We start from the raw sequence: 18,544 nt of genomic DNA, 5'->3' as shown, positions 1-18,544 counted from the left end.
CTCCTTCCCGAGTGGGTCCCCCACTGTAGGTCACCACGTGTCACTGTGAAAGAACAAGAAAAACAGAGAAAAGCCGAACTATCCTTAGGATGAAAACATAAGGAAGCCCTTTTTTTTTAAAAAAAAAAAAAAAAAAAAAAAAAGATTTTATTTATTCATGAAAGACACAGACAGAGAGAAAGGCAGAGACTCAGGCAGAGGGAGAAGCAGGCTCCATGCAGGAGCCTGACATGGGACTCGATCCTGGGCCAAGGGCGGGATGCTCAACCGCTGAGCCACCCAGGGATCCCCCTGAAAACATTAAAGAATGTCCCACATGGGTGGAGGCCATAGAGGTCAGCCACTGATGGGCTGATGGTCTCTGTTCCAGATACATCCTGACAGGTGAAGATTTGTGCAAGAAGAGAAATAAAAAGTCGCCAGCAATAGGATGCTGCTGTGAGGTCAGGCCAGGATGTTCACCCTCCCCCCACCGCTGACAATGAGGAAACCAGGCTCAGCTGGGCCTCAGACGAGGGGAAGCAGTGCTGCTTCTGGGGCCGCAGACAGCCCGGGGTGCAGGCGGGACCCTCAGGAAGGCAGACAGCTGGGAGCCTCTCCTCTTGTTGGATATGTAGGAAATCGTAGGCTTCCAGCTTCACCAGCTGGAAGCAGGTGGCTCTGTCCCCACTCTGGTCAAGTTCACATTCACAGCCAGCAATCGTTTACCATGTCACTTTGCACAAGGGCCTGTGGAATGAGCGTGGTGGTATCACAGAAGGCAAAGGCGTGGGACTCCATGGGTCCCACCTACATGGCTGCTGCTGGGGAGGAACCCCCCTTTTCTAGGCTCTCAGTTTGGGCCAGGAGGGGCTCAGCCTGGGGGGTCGGGTGGGGCAGCCTGGCCCATGAACAACCTTCTGAGTGCCTGGAGACCCCAGATGGGAGGGAATGAAGCTGGTGTTCTCCTGTTGTGGGTGAGAGTCCTGCCTGCAGCCCTGCAGAAGGCTTCCCCTTCTTCCTGCCTCAGTACTCCTTTCTTCTACCTTCCTCTTCAGGTGGGTCTCCTCATCTCCCTGAACCACCGATTCCTTTCTTGCTACTTTCAGGGTTGTGGTGAGAATACTTGTGAAGATATCAAGAACACATCTTAGACAGTGGGTGGCAAAAGCAGAAGTGAGTCAGATCCGAATGTAGAGATCGCCTGCTTGCTAATCTGGGTCAGATGGATTCTCTAGTGTGAACAGCTTCTCACTCTAGCTTGGAAGACTCAGTTCTAGTCATTATTGTAGCTAGCTAACTTGCTTCCTGATTTTTTTTTCCTCTTAGGAAACATACTTTACTTTGCAACCAATGTGTGATCATTGTCGAAAAATTCTACAATGTGCATAAACAGAAAACCAACCAACCCCATAATGTAAGATTATTGCTAATCACGCTATCCAGAAATAATCACTGTTCACATTTTGTGTATGTTCTTCACCTTTGTCTCTGCATACACAGATGTCTTCTATACTTTTTTTTTAAGATTTATTTATTTATTCATGAGAGACTCAGAGAGAGACAGAGACAGAGACAGAGGCAGGCAGAGGGAGAAGCAGGCTCCTCCCCATAGGGAGCCCGAAGTGGGACTTGATCCCAGGATCATGCCCTGAGCCAACGGCAGACACTCACCACTGAGCCACCCAGGCATCCTGTCTTCTATACTTTTACATGTATTTTACAGGAAACTGGTTACATAGTCTGTAAACTCTATTGTCGCTCAACGGTGTATTTTTTTAGAGGTTTTTTTTTTAAAGATTTTATTTAGTTATTCATGAGAGACAGAGAGATCAACGGTGTATTAATAATACCGTTCCATGTCAATAGATAGACACATCTTTTCAGTTGCTATTAAAGTGAAAAAAAAAAACCCACCCATACAAGTTAAAAAACTTAAATGAGCAGTCTCGTTTCTAGACACAGAAAGTAGAATGATGGGCTCTAGGGGCTACAGAGGAAAGGGATGAGAAGTTGGTTTTTAATGGAGACAGAGTTCAGTTTGGGAAATCGAAAAGGTTCTGGAGGTGAATGGTGGGGATGGTTGTACAACAGTGTGAATGGCTTAATGCCACTGAATTGTGGACTTAAAAATGGCCTAGGTGGTAAATTTTATGTCATGTGTATTTTATCACAAAAAATATATATATTAAAAAATTTTTAAAGTGTGAATGATTCAGAGTTGTGTTAAATGAAAACTGAGACTCCTATCCTATTCTCCTTACATTCAATACGTGAGCTATTAAAGAGATAACCAATATTTAAAAATCATAATAGATAGCAATGACGTTCCCGTGCATGGAGCTAAGCAGGTGATACGCATTGTGTCCCTTAGTCCTCATGAAAGGGGGCATGAAGTCAATAGACTTGGGAGGTGATGGAGTTGGTTTCCATTGCAGAGCCTGAATTCTAAAGAGCTCAGCTCTGCTACTTTTTTTTTTTTTAAGATTGTATATTCTTTTAAAGATTTTATTTATTTATTCATGAGAGACACAGAGCCAGAGACATAGGCAGAGGGAGACGCAGGCTCCCCGTAGGGAGCCCAATGGGGGAATTGATCCCAGGACCCCAGGATCACACCCTGAGTCAAAGGCAGATGCTCAACCAAGGAGCCACCCAGGTGCCCAATAAATAAAATCTTTTTTTTTTTTAAAGATAATTTTATTCAAGAGAATAACATGTCATTATCAGGAAAGTAGAAAGCCACCCATCATCCTGCACTCAGCCTCCTCAACTAATTCTGTGCATTCCCTGTAGCCTTTCTTCCCACGTTCCCACCCTTCCCTCCTGCTTTGTGCAGGCAGCCCCTGGGTGGTGGCTACAGAGGGGACCCGGGGAGCTGGATGGGGGACACAACAGTGGAGTCTCAGTACTCCTGCTGAGTCCAGTGGGGACGGTGAAACCAGCCCTGGGTCTGAATCCTATCAGTTGTTTGGGGACAGATCATTTCACCTATCTGAACCTCAGTGTGCTTAAAAATAAAAGGCAGACAATTCTGTTAGCTGCCAGAGGTTGTCATGAAGATCAGACAATCTGTGTGGTTCCATACAAGCATAGTGCCGTGCATTTTTAGGTGTTATTGTTCTAGTTGCAAAGTTTGGGTGTGAAAAACATGGCCCTTTGGTAACAATCGGTTTTGTTTAGAGAGAGACACAGTTCATCTGTCAGAGGAATTGCTACCAGAGGGAGACTCAAAGGCTGGAGATGTTGCATCCTAGGCCCACCTGACGCATGTGTGAGCAAGTCGGAAGCTTTCCCCAGGATTTCAGTGCCCTTGATTTTATGGTTCTCAAATATGAGTCCACCCCAGACCACCAGAGGGTGAAGGGCCTGGAATGCAGGGCTGTAGAATTTGGGTTTGGTCTGGAAGGTAATGGGGAGATACAAGGATTGGGGGGAAGAAGAGTATGTATTTCATCTGGACAGTGCGAGGTCATAAAGCCTTTAAATGGGGAAGTGATGAGGCAAGACTTGTATTTTAGCAGGATGTGACCTGGGGAAGGTCTGGAGGCTGCTCCAGCTGGAGGCAGCTGCTGGCAGGGGAGACAATGCCAGGACAGCGGTGGTGGAGGCTAGAGGAAGCTGTATCACAGAGTGCAGGCTCTGAGAAGCTGGTTGGGAGCTGGTATAAATACACCCTCACAGCAGCTTCGGGGTTTCCACTTTGGTGCAAAGGGGAAAGGGATTCCTCTCAAGAACCAGGGGACTTCCACCCAGGCTTCTCCAGCCAGTCCTGCCTGCCTAGGCCATGTAATTTTTGGTGAGCCACTTAACCTGCTCAGGCCTCAGTTTCCGCATTTCTAATAGGGATGAAACTGCAAACAGCTTGTGAGGATGTGAAGGATGCACAGCGGGGCCTGGCATGCTTGGCACTGAAGCTGGCATGGCCACTGTTTGCAGGGTCCCATCTGTAAGATGGGGAAGGATGCACATGGTTCCACTGCCAGCGGAAGGGGAAGCTATAGGACTGCCAGACTTTTATGTTTAGGGCCTCCATTAGGGACTCGGTGGGGTGAGTAGCTTTAACTTCCTCGTGTTCAGGAAACATTCGTCTACAAAGCCCTTTTGCGTCTGTGTTCCCATTGCCTTCGTCTCAACAGCCCTGGGAGGTAGGCACACAGATGCTAGCATTATCACCCTCTCCATTTTATAGGTGAGGATACAGGCTCAGAGAAGGAGAGTGCCTTGTCTGAGGTCACACAGCTGGTCAGATCAGAAGGCAGTTTTGTGTGACTCCATGTCAGAGCTGGACCAATCACAGGAGATTGTCGTGTTCCCCTTCTACATACACAGAGAGGCCAAGGCTGGGAGGGAAAGAAGTCAGAGGCCACAAGTGAATTCGAGGCAGAGCCAGGAATGAGCCCAGGTCTCTGACTTGCAGACCCAGCCTCTTTTTTTTTTTAATATTTTATTTTTTTATTTTTTTATTCATGAGAGACATAGCAGAGAGGCATTGATACAGGCAGAGGGAGAAGTAGGCTCCATGCAGGGAGCCCGATGCGGGACTCGATCCCAGGACCCCAGTATCATGCCCTGAGCCAAAGGCAGATGCTCAACTCCTGAGCTATCCAGGTGCCCCCAGACCCAGCCTCTTCATGACTATCTCAATTCACTGAATAATAGTAACTTACTTTCTTTCTACCTTGTATCAGGGAAACCAGTTCCTGAGATCAATTGTTCCTTCCTAGACTTTCCAGAAGCTGTGAAGCCAGGAAGGCCCCTAGAAGCTTCTGTAAGAACCATGGAAGATGAACAGGAGAAGGGGCCGTCTGTGAGGCCAGCCGACTTCCCAGGCCCAGGTATTTTAAATTAGATTTAACTTTTTAATTTAAAGGAAGTGTATTTAAGGAAATATTTTATCTATCAGGATAGTCAGCTCAGCATATAATAGCAAAAAATTGGAAACAGCCATGGGGATGGTTAAATTAACAACAGTCAGAACAATACAATACTGTTAAAAATGCTATGGATGTGTGTGTGTACTCAGAAACATGCTTGCAATATAGTGAATTTTAAAAGCCCCCCAAAGTCAGATAACAGAATATATACCGCTTATTATCATTTTTATAGAAAGAAATTAAGATAACTGTAATTGAGGGCTCTCTCTGGGCCAGACACCATTCTAAGTACGTCAGAGATGCTGACTTATGTGATCCTCAGTTGGCTGCCCAAGTTAGGTATTGTGATTGTCCCCATTTTACAGATGAGGAAACTGAAACATGAAGGGGTTACACAGCCTGCTAAGGTCATATGCTCTGGGACCTAGGTATTTTCCCTGTGGTTTCCCAAACCCCGAGCATGGGCTGGTCCTGCTGCCTGCCTCTGCCTGGGAGCCTGATAACTTCTCTGTCCATTCTCCAAGCCCCAGGGCCTGGGCCTCTCAGCCTGGGTGCTGCCTGACAGGTGCTGCCTGCCACCTCCCCCGCCTTCCTCTCCTACACACATCACAGATCTGCTGGTTGCTCTATAGCACCTGAGGCACCCAAAGGAGAAGTGATTTGCTCAAGGTCATGCAAGTAGGAAGTAGCACCTGAGCAGTGTGATTGATTGATTATTTATTTATTTATTCATGAAAGGCACAGAGAGAGAGAGAGAGAGAGAGAGGCAGAGACACAGGCAGAGGGAGAAGCAGGCTCCACGAAAGAAGCCCGACGTGGGACTCCATCCCGGGTCTCCAGGATCACACCCTGGGCTGAAGGCGGTTCTAAACTGCTGAGCCACCCAGGCACCCCTGAGCAGTGTGATTTAAATGCCTCTGTCCCTAACACCATACACACTGCTACCCCACAGCCTTTCAGACCATTTCAGATTTGTTTCCATCCTCTTGTGCCCATGGAAAGGTTCAGGACAGATTGCCAAGTGATGGAAGGACTCAGCCAGCAGGTGGCTTCCCTGGATGGTGGGTAGCGGGCAGGGTTGGGGAGGACCACTATTCACACCCACGTGTCCATTCTCACCACCTCTTCCCGGGGGTCTGGCCTCCCTTCTGCTCCCCTGTAGGCTCCTGAGTGCTGAGCGGCAGGTCTCAAATCCAAGAAATCTCCATTCATTGATGCTGTCCCTGAAGTCAGGGTCAGGGTTGGCCTAGAGGAGTGTGCCTGGGTTTTTGTATTAGACAAACCTATATCTGAGTCCCACTTCCCATTTTCTAGATGGAGAATTACTTAGCTTCTCTGTACCTCAGTTTCTTCATCTAAAAAAGTGGCCACAGGAGCACCTAGGTGGTTCAGTTGGTTAAGTATCTGACTCTGATTTTGGCTAGAGTCATGATCTTGGGGTTGTGAGATCGAGTCCCATGTTGGGCTTCGTGCTTGGTGTGGAGTCTGCTTGAGATTCTCTCTCTCTCCTTCCTCTGCCCCTCTCCGCATCCATGCATTTGTGCAGTGCATGCTCTCTCTCTCTCTCTCTCTCTCTCTCTCTCAATGAACAAATAAAATCTTAAAAAACAAAAAAATCAAAGAGCAAGCACAGTAATGAAAGCCTGTGCCAGTATGTTGTAGTAAGGAATCAAACACCTCATTGTTGCTACCGTGTAGGTGCTCATCAAATGTTAATATTAGCAGTGTTCCCAACTCCCCAGATAGGTTGCAGCTGGGAAATTAATTCTCCACCAGGGAGATAGACGCAAACAAAAATAAGTGCAGAACTTTGATCAGCAGTTAGAGATAAGGGGAAGTGATCCGAAAGCAAATGTCATACTGGCTGGTGGCCAAAGGGAAGAATCAGAGTAAAATAGGGAAATTCTAGGGAAATGCGACCCGGATGGAGGAGGTGATAGAGGTCACAACTTGGTCTGGCCTTCCTTATCTAGGCGACTGCAAGTCCAACTTCGTTGGGCAAGGCCCGAATGGCCCTCGGGAGCACATTTGCCCCAGCAAGTCAAGATGATAAATAAACACAGTCCACAGACGGAGGAAGGAAGCTGGTTGTCTCTCTTTGCCCAAACAGAAACGAATCATGAATTTAATCTAATAACCCAAACCCCATCTTCTCTTGGGGAAATGCTAAGATTCTGTTGGGCCCCCAAGTTCAGGCTGACTGATTATTGTGCTTGAGTGGAAAATGCAGAGGTGGTAGTGGCGGCAGGGGAAGACAGAGGTGGCAGTGATGCCACCTGCCATGTGGGAGCTGCTGGCCCAAGAGCTCCTTGTGCCCCACCAAGTTGCCCTGTTGCCCCCATGATGTGGGGGCTCTTGTTGCTCCCCTGGACAGCTGGGGAAGGCTGCATCACCTGCTGAAGCTTCATGGCTGAGAAAGTGGTAGGATCCAGCTCAGGGCAGTTGCTCCTGAATCCACATGGTAACCTCACCCTGCACGTACTGATTCCCTTGTAGGTGGGAAGGAAATGGGAGAGAGACACAGAGGAGGAGAATACATGAGCACGAAAGCCATCAACGAGTTGTGAGCCACTCATTAAACAGCTTCACAGGGCACCTGGGTGGCTCAGTGGTTGAGCGTCTGCCTTTGGCCCAGGTCATGATCCCAGGGTCTTGGGATGGCTCACCCACAGGGAGTCTGCTTCTCCCTCTGCCTATGTCTCTGCCTCTCTCTCTGTCTCTTATGAATAAATAAATACAATCTTTAAAAATAAATAAATAAACAGCTTCACAAAGCTGGAATTCAGATAATAGGGCTTTAGTAGCCGACGTACCTGTCACAAAGTCTTAGCTATAGGAGAGGCTGTCGGGCTATCTGTCAGGATCTCTTATTCTGCACATAGTTTTACCAGCTCTGGGACACCCTGTGTGCCAGAGACTGATCTTTGTGCTTTTTAACTGTCATCTCGCTTATTTTGTCTGGACAAGAACTCTACCAGGAGTGGGCTTTTCCTGCTCTTTTTGCATTTGAGAAAGCTCAAAGAAACGAAGCACAGGTCACCCTGGTTCAAATCTTAGTAATAAAAGAGCCAGGGGCAGCCCTTGTGGCTCAGCGGTTTAGTGCCGCCTTCAGCCCAGGGCCTGATCCTGGAAACCAGGGATCCAGTCCCATGTCGGGCTCCCTGCATGGAGCCTGCTTCTCCCTCTGCCTGTGTCTGCCTTCTCTCTCTCTCTCTCTTTCTCTCTGTCTCTCATGAATAAATAAATAAAATCTTAAAAAAGCCAGGACTTAAGGCCCTTTCTCTCTGATACTGACAGAGGACATGGGGAAGCTGTAGAGGCAGCTCCACTGGTGCCAGTCACAGGGCAGGATGTAGGAAACCTCAGATCAGAAGCGGCACATCTCTAATGTACTTTACTCATGCCTTCAGTGACACTCAGCAGAATGAGATGCAATGTATTCTGCTTGGTAACGCAGACTTTCCAGAAAGATTGTTGTAGGAAATATTTTTTTAGTGAAAGTTTTGGCACGTGGAGGGTGAGTGATTTGGAAAGGACATGTGTAAGGAGGAGTGTCTTCCCAGATCCAGGGCTTCCACCAAGCATTTACAAAGCAAGTCTAGTTCTTATCCGATTTGTCAGCTTTGTGGTATTGGCTCAAATCCCATTCCTTTTTCTCCCCAAACCACAGGGATAAAGAGCCACTCCTTCAATGAGTAGCCCTCATATGTCGCAAGAGCAGACCTCAGTGACCACCCTCCCAACCCAAGAGGCCTAGTAGAGCCCTCAGGTGAACCCCAGGCATCAATCCAGACCTGAAAGTCATGGTTAATGCGAGACCAGTGCTGGCCTGAGAGTCACTGGGCAACGGGAGAGGAAGAGGGACCATCTGTGCCCTGAGAGCCCTGCCGCAAGGCCAGGGTCAGGGTGAGGGCAGAACTTGAGGGCTCCCAGTGGTACAAGAGAACACAGACGTTAGAAAAGATGTATATCTTATACCCAGGAAACTAGGGGTTTCAATTAAGGCTAAATATATAATGTGTGTGAATTAAAGTGGATTGAAAGAAAAACATCAAGTAACTCACCGTGAGGTAGTACAGAGCCACGGCCAACAATTAGGAGATGGAGGAACATGACCACAGTTTGGAGACACAGGCCGAGGGTACCAAGCTAAGGCCAAGAGAAGGCAGGGCCTGGGCAGAGGCAGCAGTGGCAGGGAGCCTTTCTGCAAGGCATGGTCCCCGGGCCCCCAAGCAGAGGCCTGTACTAGACTGGGTCACCTGAGAGGCAGAAGGTTTCTCCTCCTCCTCCCCCTCCTCCTTCTTTTTTAAAGATTTTATTTATTTATTCATGAGAGACAGAGAGAGAGAGAGGCAGAGACTCAGGCAAAGGGAGGAACAGGCTCCCTGAGGGGAGCCTGATGAAGGACTCAATCCTGGGACTCCAGGATTACGCCTTGAGCTGAAGGCAGATGCTCAACTGCTGAGCCACCCAGGTACTCCCAGAAGGATTTGCACAGAACAAATGCCTGAGAGAAAATGGAAAGGAGCTGGGCAGGGCTGGGGGAGGCTTAGGTCTGGAGCGAGGAGAGGGGATGAGGAGGTTGGGGGGCGGTGTCTAGGGCAGGCTCACCTGGAATCTTCAGGGAGGTCAGGGCCCTGAGTCTCCCCTCATTTTCCCCTCCACACCCAGCCAGAAGAGCAGCCCCTAGGCAGCATGGGTGGTTTTTGTGGGGTGGATCTGAGAGGGTGGTGGAGCTTGTGGTCCACTGTCTGGGAGCAACAGCTGGTCATCAGCAGACGACTCAGGGAAAGAGCCTTAGGGTGCCCCCTCTCTTGGGCTCTGTGGGGATGACAGAGCCTGAGCCTGTGGTAGTTGAGCTTTGTTTTTATCAACTCCCTAGGTTAATAGTTAAGTAAGCCCCATTCTAGTTTCCTCATGGTGCTATTTTCAGTTTTCTGAATTAAGTTTTTTTTTTTTTTTTTTTTATGGCCAAAGTTCTAGATTAATCACTCATTTCCTGATGTTATAAACCAGAAATACCTGAAGCAGGTGGATTGGGCCAGTAACCCTGATGTCAAGGCCAGATTCCCTTGGAGGGCCGGCACTCAGTTCCTTGGAGGCCATCCCAGCCACGGAGCCACCTGGGTGTCTCCAGATGGTGACATCCGGAGCTTCTGGCTTCTGGCCGAGGCCTGCTCCTGTGTGGATCAGCCACCGCAGCTCATCTCTCCTCCTGTCTCATCCCTGGCTTGCATCTGCTCCAACTCATCCGACTCCAGGGTGCCTCATTAGTGTTCAGGTTAATTTTTTTTGTGGTGCCCAGTGAAGAAATGTCCCCTTTTTAACCTGGCTTTTACCTGACCCCAAGCTACTCCTCAAGCCTTCTCTCTCCTGAATCTTCTTCATTCACAAAGGGATTAAGAGTGCAGACTTCAGGAGCACCTGGGTGGCTCAGTGGGTTAAGCATTTGACTGACTCTTGATCTCAGCTCAGATCTTGATCTCAAGCTCCTAGTTGGGCTCCATGCCCCACATTAGGTACCCTCTGTGGAACCCACTTTAAAAAAAAAAAAGAGCATGGATTCCAGAGCCACTGGCTGTGTGCCCTTGGAAAGGTTACTTTACCTCTCTCTGCCTCAGTTTTACCATCTGTAAAGAGGATATGATCTACTGAGATAGTTGTGAGGCTTAAATGACTTCACAAGGTGGCTCATTTAGAGTGACGTCAGTGTTAGTTAGCTAAGCGTGCCTGGAGTACTTTATGTGTGCTGGGGCTTGCCCACTCTCATACCTTCACACAGCCAGCCCTACTCCCCCAATACCCTCTGACCTCAGATCCACTTTTTAAAATCCTCTATGAAACCCTCCTTGGCCTCCCAACCTGCTTTGGTGACCTCTGCTGCCTCCCCGCCCTTGGAGGGTGGTCATTGCCATTGCTGTTGTGATGGAGTTTTCTGGAAGACGGGCTCCATAGCTGATCACCTGTGTCCTTCACTGCTCCTTGTGTGGGAGGTGGGACAGTTCAGGGCTTGGAAATCCCATGGATTCCCATTTGAATTGTGGCTCTGCCCCTTATTGGGTGTGCGGCTGTAGGCAAGTAGCCACTACCTCCAGTGCTTCCATTTCTCTACCCACCAAATGGGAATCATATATAGAACCAGCCCAGGGGGCAGCCCCTGGTGGCGCAGCGGTTTGGTGCTGCCTGCAGCCTGGGGTGTGATCCTGGAGACCCGGGATTGAGTCCCGCGTGGGGCTCCCTGCATGGAGCCTGCTTCTCCCTCTGCCTGTGTCTCTGCCTCTCTCTCTCTCTCTGTGTCTCTCATGAGTGAATAAATAAAATCTTAAAAAAAAAAAAAAAAAAGAACCAGCCCAGGGATGGGGCTGTCATAGAGCATCACTGAGGTAACTAGAGAGGAGCGTGTAGGCTGGCAGCTGGGGGGGTCAGGAAGTAGCAGGTGTTGTGTTTGTAGAGTGAATGAGAAACTGGTGTGGGAACTGGTTGAGGACCCCCTCCTGTCTTCCTCCTTTCCAGGACATGGCCAGACCCATGAGCCCTCCTTTCCAGGGCCTGCTCCAGCCAGAACCAACCTCCTACCTCCTTCTGCAGATGCCCCTCATTCCTTAAAAACCGATGTTCCTGTTTCATCTAATTCAAAGGTAAACCTTCCCCACCCCCAAGTGATCCCCACTTCCCCCAGCTTGTGGCTCTTGCCCAAAAATGCAATGTATTAGGGCACCTGGCTGGCTCAGTCAGTAGAGCTTGCAGCTCTTGATCTCAGAGTTGCGAGTTCAAGCCCTACATTGTGTATAGAGATTACTTGTTTTTAAAAAAGATTTTATTTATTTATTCATGAGAGACACAGAGAGAGGGGGTGGGGGGAGAGAGGCAGAGACACAGGCAGAGGGAAAAGCAGGCTCCATGTAGGGAGCCCAATGTGGGACTCGATCCCAGGTCTCCAGGATCACACCCTGGGCAAAGGCGGCGCTAAACTGCTGAGCCACCTGGGCTGCCCTATGTATGGAGATTACTTAAATGAATAAACATTAAAAAAAAAAAAAAAAGCAATGTATTGGAACCAATTTGGAGGCTAGGGTTTAGGGGAATGAAGGAGAAAGGTGACTCATGGAATTACTCTAAGCTTCTAAGACTAAATGCAAGCTAGTGAAGCCCAGGCTTGGGATGGGAGTGACTGGAGACGGTGCACTTTACATGAATACATGTTTGTAATGAGATTTTCCATTATTTGTGTTTAAATGAGAGCTGATACATAGCATCCTTCTCCCCGCAAAGTATATTGGTTACATTTATACTAAGTCATTTGCTTACAAACCACCTCTGTTCTAACCTTTTTTCCACATAGTATGTCTGAGTTATCTTGAATTTTCTTTTTTTAGAAGATTTTATTTATTTATTTGACAGAGAAAGAGCATGAGCAGGCATAGAAACAAGGGGAGAGGGAGAAGCAGGCTCCCCACTGAGCAGGGAGCCTGATGCAGGGCTCTGTCTCAGGACCCTGGGATCATGACCTGAGCCAAAGTCAGATGCTTAACTGACTGAACCACCCAGGCATCCTGTTATCCTGAATTTTCAATGACTTGGGTCCAGGGCCACATATGGCTTTTGTAGCACTTTTGCATTCATGTGCCTTTTCTTTCCTTCATTAAAAAAATTTAAAGATTATATTTTACAATTGTATTGGCACAAACATGAATGTAATCCAAGCTGGATTAAAAATTAAAACATTTTCTTTGACTCTAAAAGTTCATTTTTGTTCTTCTGACTTTAAAAGAAATCAAAAAGTTTTTGTGGGCCTCTAAAAGTGTCTTGGGCAGGGTGCCTTGAGGAAAAGCTGATGCTATATGGGTCTGGTTAATGAAGTTCTTCCATAGAGGAGATGGACACTTAAGCATGGGTTTTTGGGTTTTGTTTTTTAATAATAATTTTCTAAGACAATTTAATAATTGGGAGAATGATCATGGTATAATGTTAAGTAAGAACACCAGAAATCAAAACTGTGTATGGCATGATCCCAATTTTAAAAATAAATCTTGTATTTCTAATTTACAAGAAATGGGTTAAACTTAAAATTTTTTTAAAGATTTTTTTTTGAATTTTTAAAGATTTTATTTATTTATTCATGAGAGAGAGAGAGAGAGAGAGAGAGAAAGGCAGAGACACAGGCAGAGGGAGAAGCAGGCTCCATGCAGGGAGCCTGACGTGGGACTCGATCCCGGGTCTCCAGGATCAGGCCCTGGGTTGAAGGCAGCTGTAAACTGCTGAGCCATCCAGGCTGCCCTGGGTTAAACTTTAATAGCAGTTCAGTGGGTAATGGGATCATGGATGGTTTCTTCCCCTGTAATTTTCTAAAACAGTCTATAAGCATATATAGCTTTAAAATGTTAAATTTCTGTGCACCTATTTTTTTTAAAGATTTACTTATTTATTCATTCAGAGAGAGAGAGAGAGAGAGAGAGAGAGATAGGCAGAGACACAGGCAGAGGGAGAAGCAGGCTCCACACAGGGATCCCAATGTGGGACTCGATCCCGGGTCTCCAGGATCACACCCTGGGCTGCAGGTGGCACTAAACCGCTGTGCCACTGGGGCTGCCCTGTGCACCTATTTTTAAAAAGGTACACAGAAATAAAGTGTTACTGAAATAAAGCTGCTTTTCATAAGTTCACACAGAATTGCATTTGGTTATGTGAACCTAGATCCTGCTTCCTGCCATGTACACCATGTATAGGACCAGGGGCACCAGTTCAGCCATTGGCCAGTTGCATGACCTCACCTTAGCTCCCTGACCTCCGTGGTTCTCACTTTTGTAAACTGGGGGGAAAAAAAACAAAACAGAAAAATCCAACCATGTGCCAGGAATATTCACATTTTAGTTCATCTTCAGGATTACCTTCCAGAGTACTATTGATATCTTCACTTTTGCTGCTGAGGAAATTCAGGCTCAGAGAGGTTAAGTTACTTACCCAAGGTCAGAGAGCTAGTTAGAGGCAGAGCTGGGATTTGAGCTGGTCCTACCCATGTCCTATTTCTCCTCACTGGACAAGATGAACTTCTCCACCCCTTTAGCTCTGATAATCTGAGATTCCCTGAGGCAGTAGGGAAAAAAATATTTTCCATATTAATCTCCATCTCTTCTCCTTGCATTCCCAGGACTTTAGCACCTCTATTCCTAAGCAGGAAACACTTTTGAGCCTGGCTGGAGACAGCCTTTTCTGGAGTGAGACAGACGTGGTCCAAGCAACTGATAACTTCAACCAAAACTATAAAATCAGTGAGGGGAACTTTGCTGACATCTACAAAGGGCAAAAACATGGCACGCTATTCGTCTTCAAGAAGCTCAGAGAGGCGAGCACTTCTTGGTTTTTTGTAAGGGGGTGGAGGCCTTATGGGTGAGGCTGGATTTTCATGTTTCATTGTCTTTTCCCACAGGCAGCCTACTCAGGTCCAGGATCGATTGAAAAATTCTTCCAGGCAGAGGTACAAATTTGTCATAGGTGAGCTTCCCCTTTGGAAAATAATTTGTTTGATAGGGTGACAGCTACCTTTTCTATAATGCTTCCTGTGTGCTGGGCATATCTTAAGTACTCCATATGTATAAATTCATTTAATCCTCACAAGAACCTTGTAACATAGCTACTGTTATCAGCACTGTTTTGCATGTGGGCAGAGGCCCAGAGAGACCAAGTGTCTTGTCTAAGATCGTCCAGCTAGTAGGTGGCAGAGCTGGAATTTGAATCTAGGTTGGTCTGGCTTCATAGTCCATCCTTTTTCTGTGTAGCAACTATATGTGTAGATTAGAATTATCAAAGAACCTTGGTTTACTTGGCCCAGCTCCTACCTTCCAGGGTGGAAGAAATCTGTTTCTATCCCATGTTTTGAGATGGGCAGAGATGTACTGTTTCTAACTGTAATGGCAAATCCACCTTAAAATGGTATTGTTCTGGAGCAGGAGTTGGCAAATGATAACTCATGGGCCAGATCTGGATGTGCCTGTGTTTGTATGGCCTGACTATTAAGAATGGGTTCTCTATTTTCAAATGGTTGAAAAAAAATAATAAGAGTATTTAATGACACATGAAAAGTCATGAAATTCAAATTTAAGTGTCCATAATAAAGTTTCATTTATTACATTTATTTCATTTATTTATTAATACAGCCACATGTACTTATTTCTGTATTCTCTATGGCTGTTTTTGTATGATAGTGTACAATAAAGTCTTGAGTAATAAAGATCTTTAAAAGTCATCCTCAAACCTGCTCATTTTACAGAAGGGGAAACCGAGGCTGAGAAAGGAAGTGAGCCTGCCTGTCCCAGAGCTGGTGGGGGACTGGGAAAGAGAACAGGAAGGACCTGGGGAGACTTGTTCTGGCTCTGCTGTCACTGACTGATGAATTTAACAATGGCATATTGGGCACCCGTCAGGTGCTGGATGCCAGCTGTCATTCAACCTTAGCAAGCTGGGTTTCCTCTGTCAGCATGCAGCCTTGAGTGAGGAATGCATGATTATTGTGGAGCATCTTAAGAAATAAAGAATATCATAAATAATAAAATAGAAACCACTTGTTTTCCATAGCACCTACAAATAACTACTCCTGTGTTAGTATTTTGATATATTTTCTTTACTGTTTTCTCTATTCATACGTGTGTATGAATAAACACACACATATTTCATAAAAAATGAAAGTATAATTCCCCTTTCCATTTTGGCAAAGTGCCTTCCTGGACTTGGCAGACACTCCATTCATTGATTGGGCAAATGTGAGTTGTCAAGGCTTTTTTGCCTTTTTTTTTTTGGCTCTAGGATGAATATATATCCCCTGCCTAGGGAACATTTATGGTCTAGGAGAGACTGAGCGTAAATGACTCTCATGAGTGTGAAAAGTGCAGTAGGATGGCCTGGGGGGTGGGGGAGTGGAGGAGGGCAGGCGAGCTGGGGCAAGAGGCCATTCTAATAGTCTCATGGAGCATCTATCAGGGTCTGACTCAAGGCAGAGGAAGGAGGAATGAAGGGGACTTTTGGAAAGCTATTTATTTTATTTATTTTTTTTTTTTTTAAATTTTTTTTTGAAAGCTATTTATGACGGTGAATGCTGACTAATTAGATGGGAGAGATAAGGAGGTTTCCAGGAAACTGCATGGAGACTGCAAAGTTACCCTTTGCTGAGATAACAGCTGGGCACAGAAGCAGGTTTGGGGCTTGTTGAGTCTAGGGTGTTCACCTGGAGCATCAGGATGCAAGTAGACATTCAGGTCTAGAGCTTGGGAAGGGGCTGCAATGGGAGGTTTGAGGGCATTCCTCATAGAGGTGGGAGATACCTGGAGACACAGCTTCTAAAACAAGATGACGAGCTGAGCTAGGATACTTAGCTTTCAGAGGAAGACAAAGGAGGAGGATTATAGTGAAAAGGGCCAAGAAAGAGCCATCAGAGATGTAGGAAGAGTCAGCAGGGAACAGTGACTCAGAACCCAGCAGAAGAGGATTTCAGGGAAGAACCCAGTCCTGAGAGTCAAACAGACCTGCGATCTACTCCTGCCTTCACTGCTTACTGGTTGTGACTGTGAGCAAGTTCGTTAACTTTTAAAAAGCCTTTTTAAGTTTCCAGAAGATGGGATGGTTAAGGTATTATGTGCTGCAAGGCAGCGAGGCAGGATAAATTTGAGCTCCTTGACCTCAAGCTTACTGAAGGCAGGCAGCTTTCATCTCTCTACCCTGGGGCTGGGACCCTCAGGGGTCAGAGCATTTGGTACCTGGGAAGTCATTGATGGCCTCACTGGGGTAGAAGGTGTAGAAGAAAGGTGGAGAGGTGAGGAAGTGGAGCAGTCTTTGTTTATTCTTTCTGTCTGACTCCTCACCTCTTTACTCATACCTGATTTCAGATGCTGCCACCCCAACATCTTACCTCTGCTGGGCTTCTGCACTGGAAATCAGCTTTACATCTTGATCTACCCATACATGGCAAATGGTTCTTTACAGGACAGACTCCAGGATCAGGTAAGGGGCTGGTTCATGGTCAGAGATTAGGACCAGGTAACACGCAGTTAGGGACTCAAGGTTCAAGGACTTCCAGAAGGGAGAGGGGCTGTCCAGAGAGAAGTTAGGCTGGGATTGATAAGATCTGGCTAAACATCTTCAGATAAGAACCTATGAAAAATTATTTTTTTATTTTTTAAAGATTTTATTTTTTCATGATACACACACATAGAGAGAGAGAGAGAGATATTGAGAGAGAGAGGCAGAGTGACAGGCAGAGAGAGAAGCAGGCTCCATGCAGGGAGCTTGACATGGGACTTGATCCCGGGACTCCAGGATCACACCCCAGGCTGAAGGCAGGCGCTGAACCGCTGAGCCACCCAGGATGCCGCTGAAAAATTATTTGACAAGAGGCATCTCATTTAAGTCAAGAGCATGACAAAAGTATCTCATGACACTAATTTTATTTAACATTGTTCTGAGGGTGCTAGTCAATGCAATAGGACAAAAAAATAAGAGATAAAGAGTATGCAGAAGTGGAAGCAAATTCTTATTTGCTAAACATGCTATTCTATTATATATCTTTTTGCTTGTGTATTTATGGGCTATTTCTGGAAAGACACAAAAAACTGGTGCCTTGGCTGTCTCTGTGGAAGTGAATGAGGTAGCTGGAGCACGGGGCAGGAGAGAAACTTTTGCTATATACCCCCTCTTTGTACCTTTCACATATTATAGCATGTGAGTATCATACCTATTAAAATTACAGTTTTAAAAACAAACAAAGCTCCTTCCCCTCAAATAAGGGGAAACACTTATTCCACGAGACAATTACTGCTTCCATTAACAGAGACCAAAGCAGTTACTCATGGTATGATAATGATTGTTAGATTTGTTGCACTCTTGTGGTGTGTGAGACGCCATGATAAAAGCTTTACACATGAGGGATCCCTGGGTGGCGCAGCGGTTCGGCGCCTGCCTTTGGCCCAGGGCGCGATCCTGGAGATCCGGGATCGAATCCCACGTTGGGCTCCCGGTGCATGGAGCCTGCTTCTCCCTCTGCCTGTGTCTCTGCCTCTCTCTCTCTCTCTCTGTGTGTGTGACTATCATAAAAAAATAAAAATTAAAAAAAAAATTAAAAAAAAAAAAGCTTTACACATGAACCCTCAAGGCCTTGCTACAACTCAAGATGTATCCCCTGTTTTCTAAAAGAGGAGTCTCTGGCACAGAGAGGCAAAGTGACGTGCCCAAAGGAACACAGCTGACAAGTGTCAGGGCTGGAATTTAAACAGGGTTTCTGTGGCTCTAGATTTCAGAGTTTTGTTTTGTTTTGTTTTATTAAAGATTTTTTGTTTATTCATGAGAGAGAGAGAGAGAGAGAGGCAGAGACATAGACAGAGGGAGAAGCAGACTCCCTGTGGGAGAAGCAGCCTTACGCGGGACTCAATCCCAGGACCCCGGGATCACGACCTGAGCCGAAGGCAGATGCTCAGCCACTGAGCCACTCAGCCATCCCTAGATTTCAGACTTTTTGAAAAGAAATCTGTTAGCAAAGCCAGTTCTTCAAGGATGTGGAATCTATGATGGGACTTGAAAAATAAGCTGTGACTGAGCCTGGAGTTTCAGTCTTAGGACAACAGTGGTGACACCGGGAGGATACTGGGGGGCTTTAGCTCACTCCACAATCCCCATCAGCCCCTGTGAAATCTCCCAAATACACA

General features: G+C 46.5%; 1 protein-coding gene across 3 annotated transcripts in view; it reads left to right on the top strand.

The window, feature by feature from the left end:
- IRAK2 (interleukin 1 receptor associated kinase 2) overlaps positions 1–18,544 on the top strand; it is a 62,896-nt gene that overhangs the window by 21,090 nt on the left and 23,262 nt on the right. For 2 of the 3 annotated variants that reach the window (XM_025449988.3, XM_025449979.3), the window contains exons 3-7: positions 4,671–4,817; positions 11,370–11,494; positions 14,005–14,199; positions 14,284–14,348; positions 16,733–16,847. In XM_025449988.3, the coding sequence (XP_025305773.1) occupies positions 4,671–4,817; positions 11,370–11,494; positions 14,005–14,199; positions 14,284–14,348; positions 16,733–16,847 (647 nt within the window). The remainder of the gene's footprint in view (positions 1–4,670; positions 4,818–11,369; positions 11,495–14,004; positions 14,200–14,283; positions 14,349–16,732; positions 16,848–18,544) is intronic. The other variant, XM_025449987.3, reaches the window with a different exon arrangement.

Source organism: Canis lupus, chromosome 20 (genome assembly GCF_003254725.2).
Source record: "Canis lupus dingo isolate Sandy chromosome 20, ASM325472v2, whole genome shotgun sequence".
Classification (NCBI taxonomy): Eukaryota; Metazoa; Chordata; class Mammalia; order Carnivora; family Canidae; genus Canis; species Canis lupus.
Note: the sequence above shows the minus strand (reverse complement) of the source record. Positions and strands in the feature narration are given on the sequence as shown.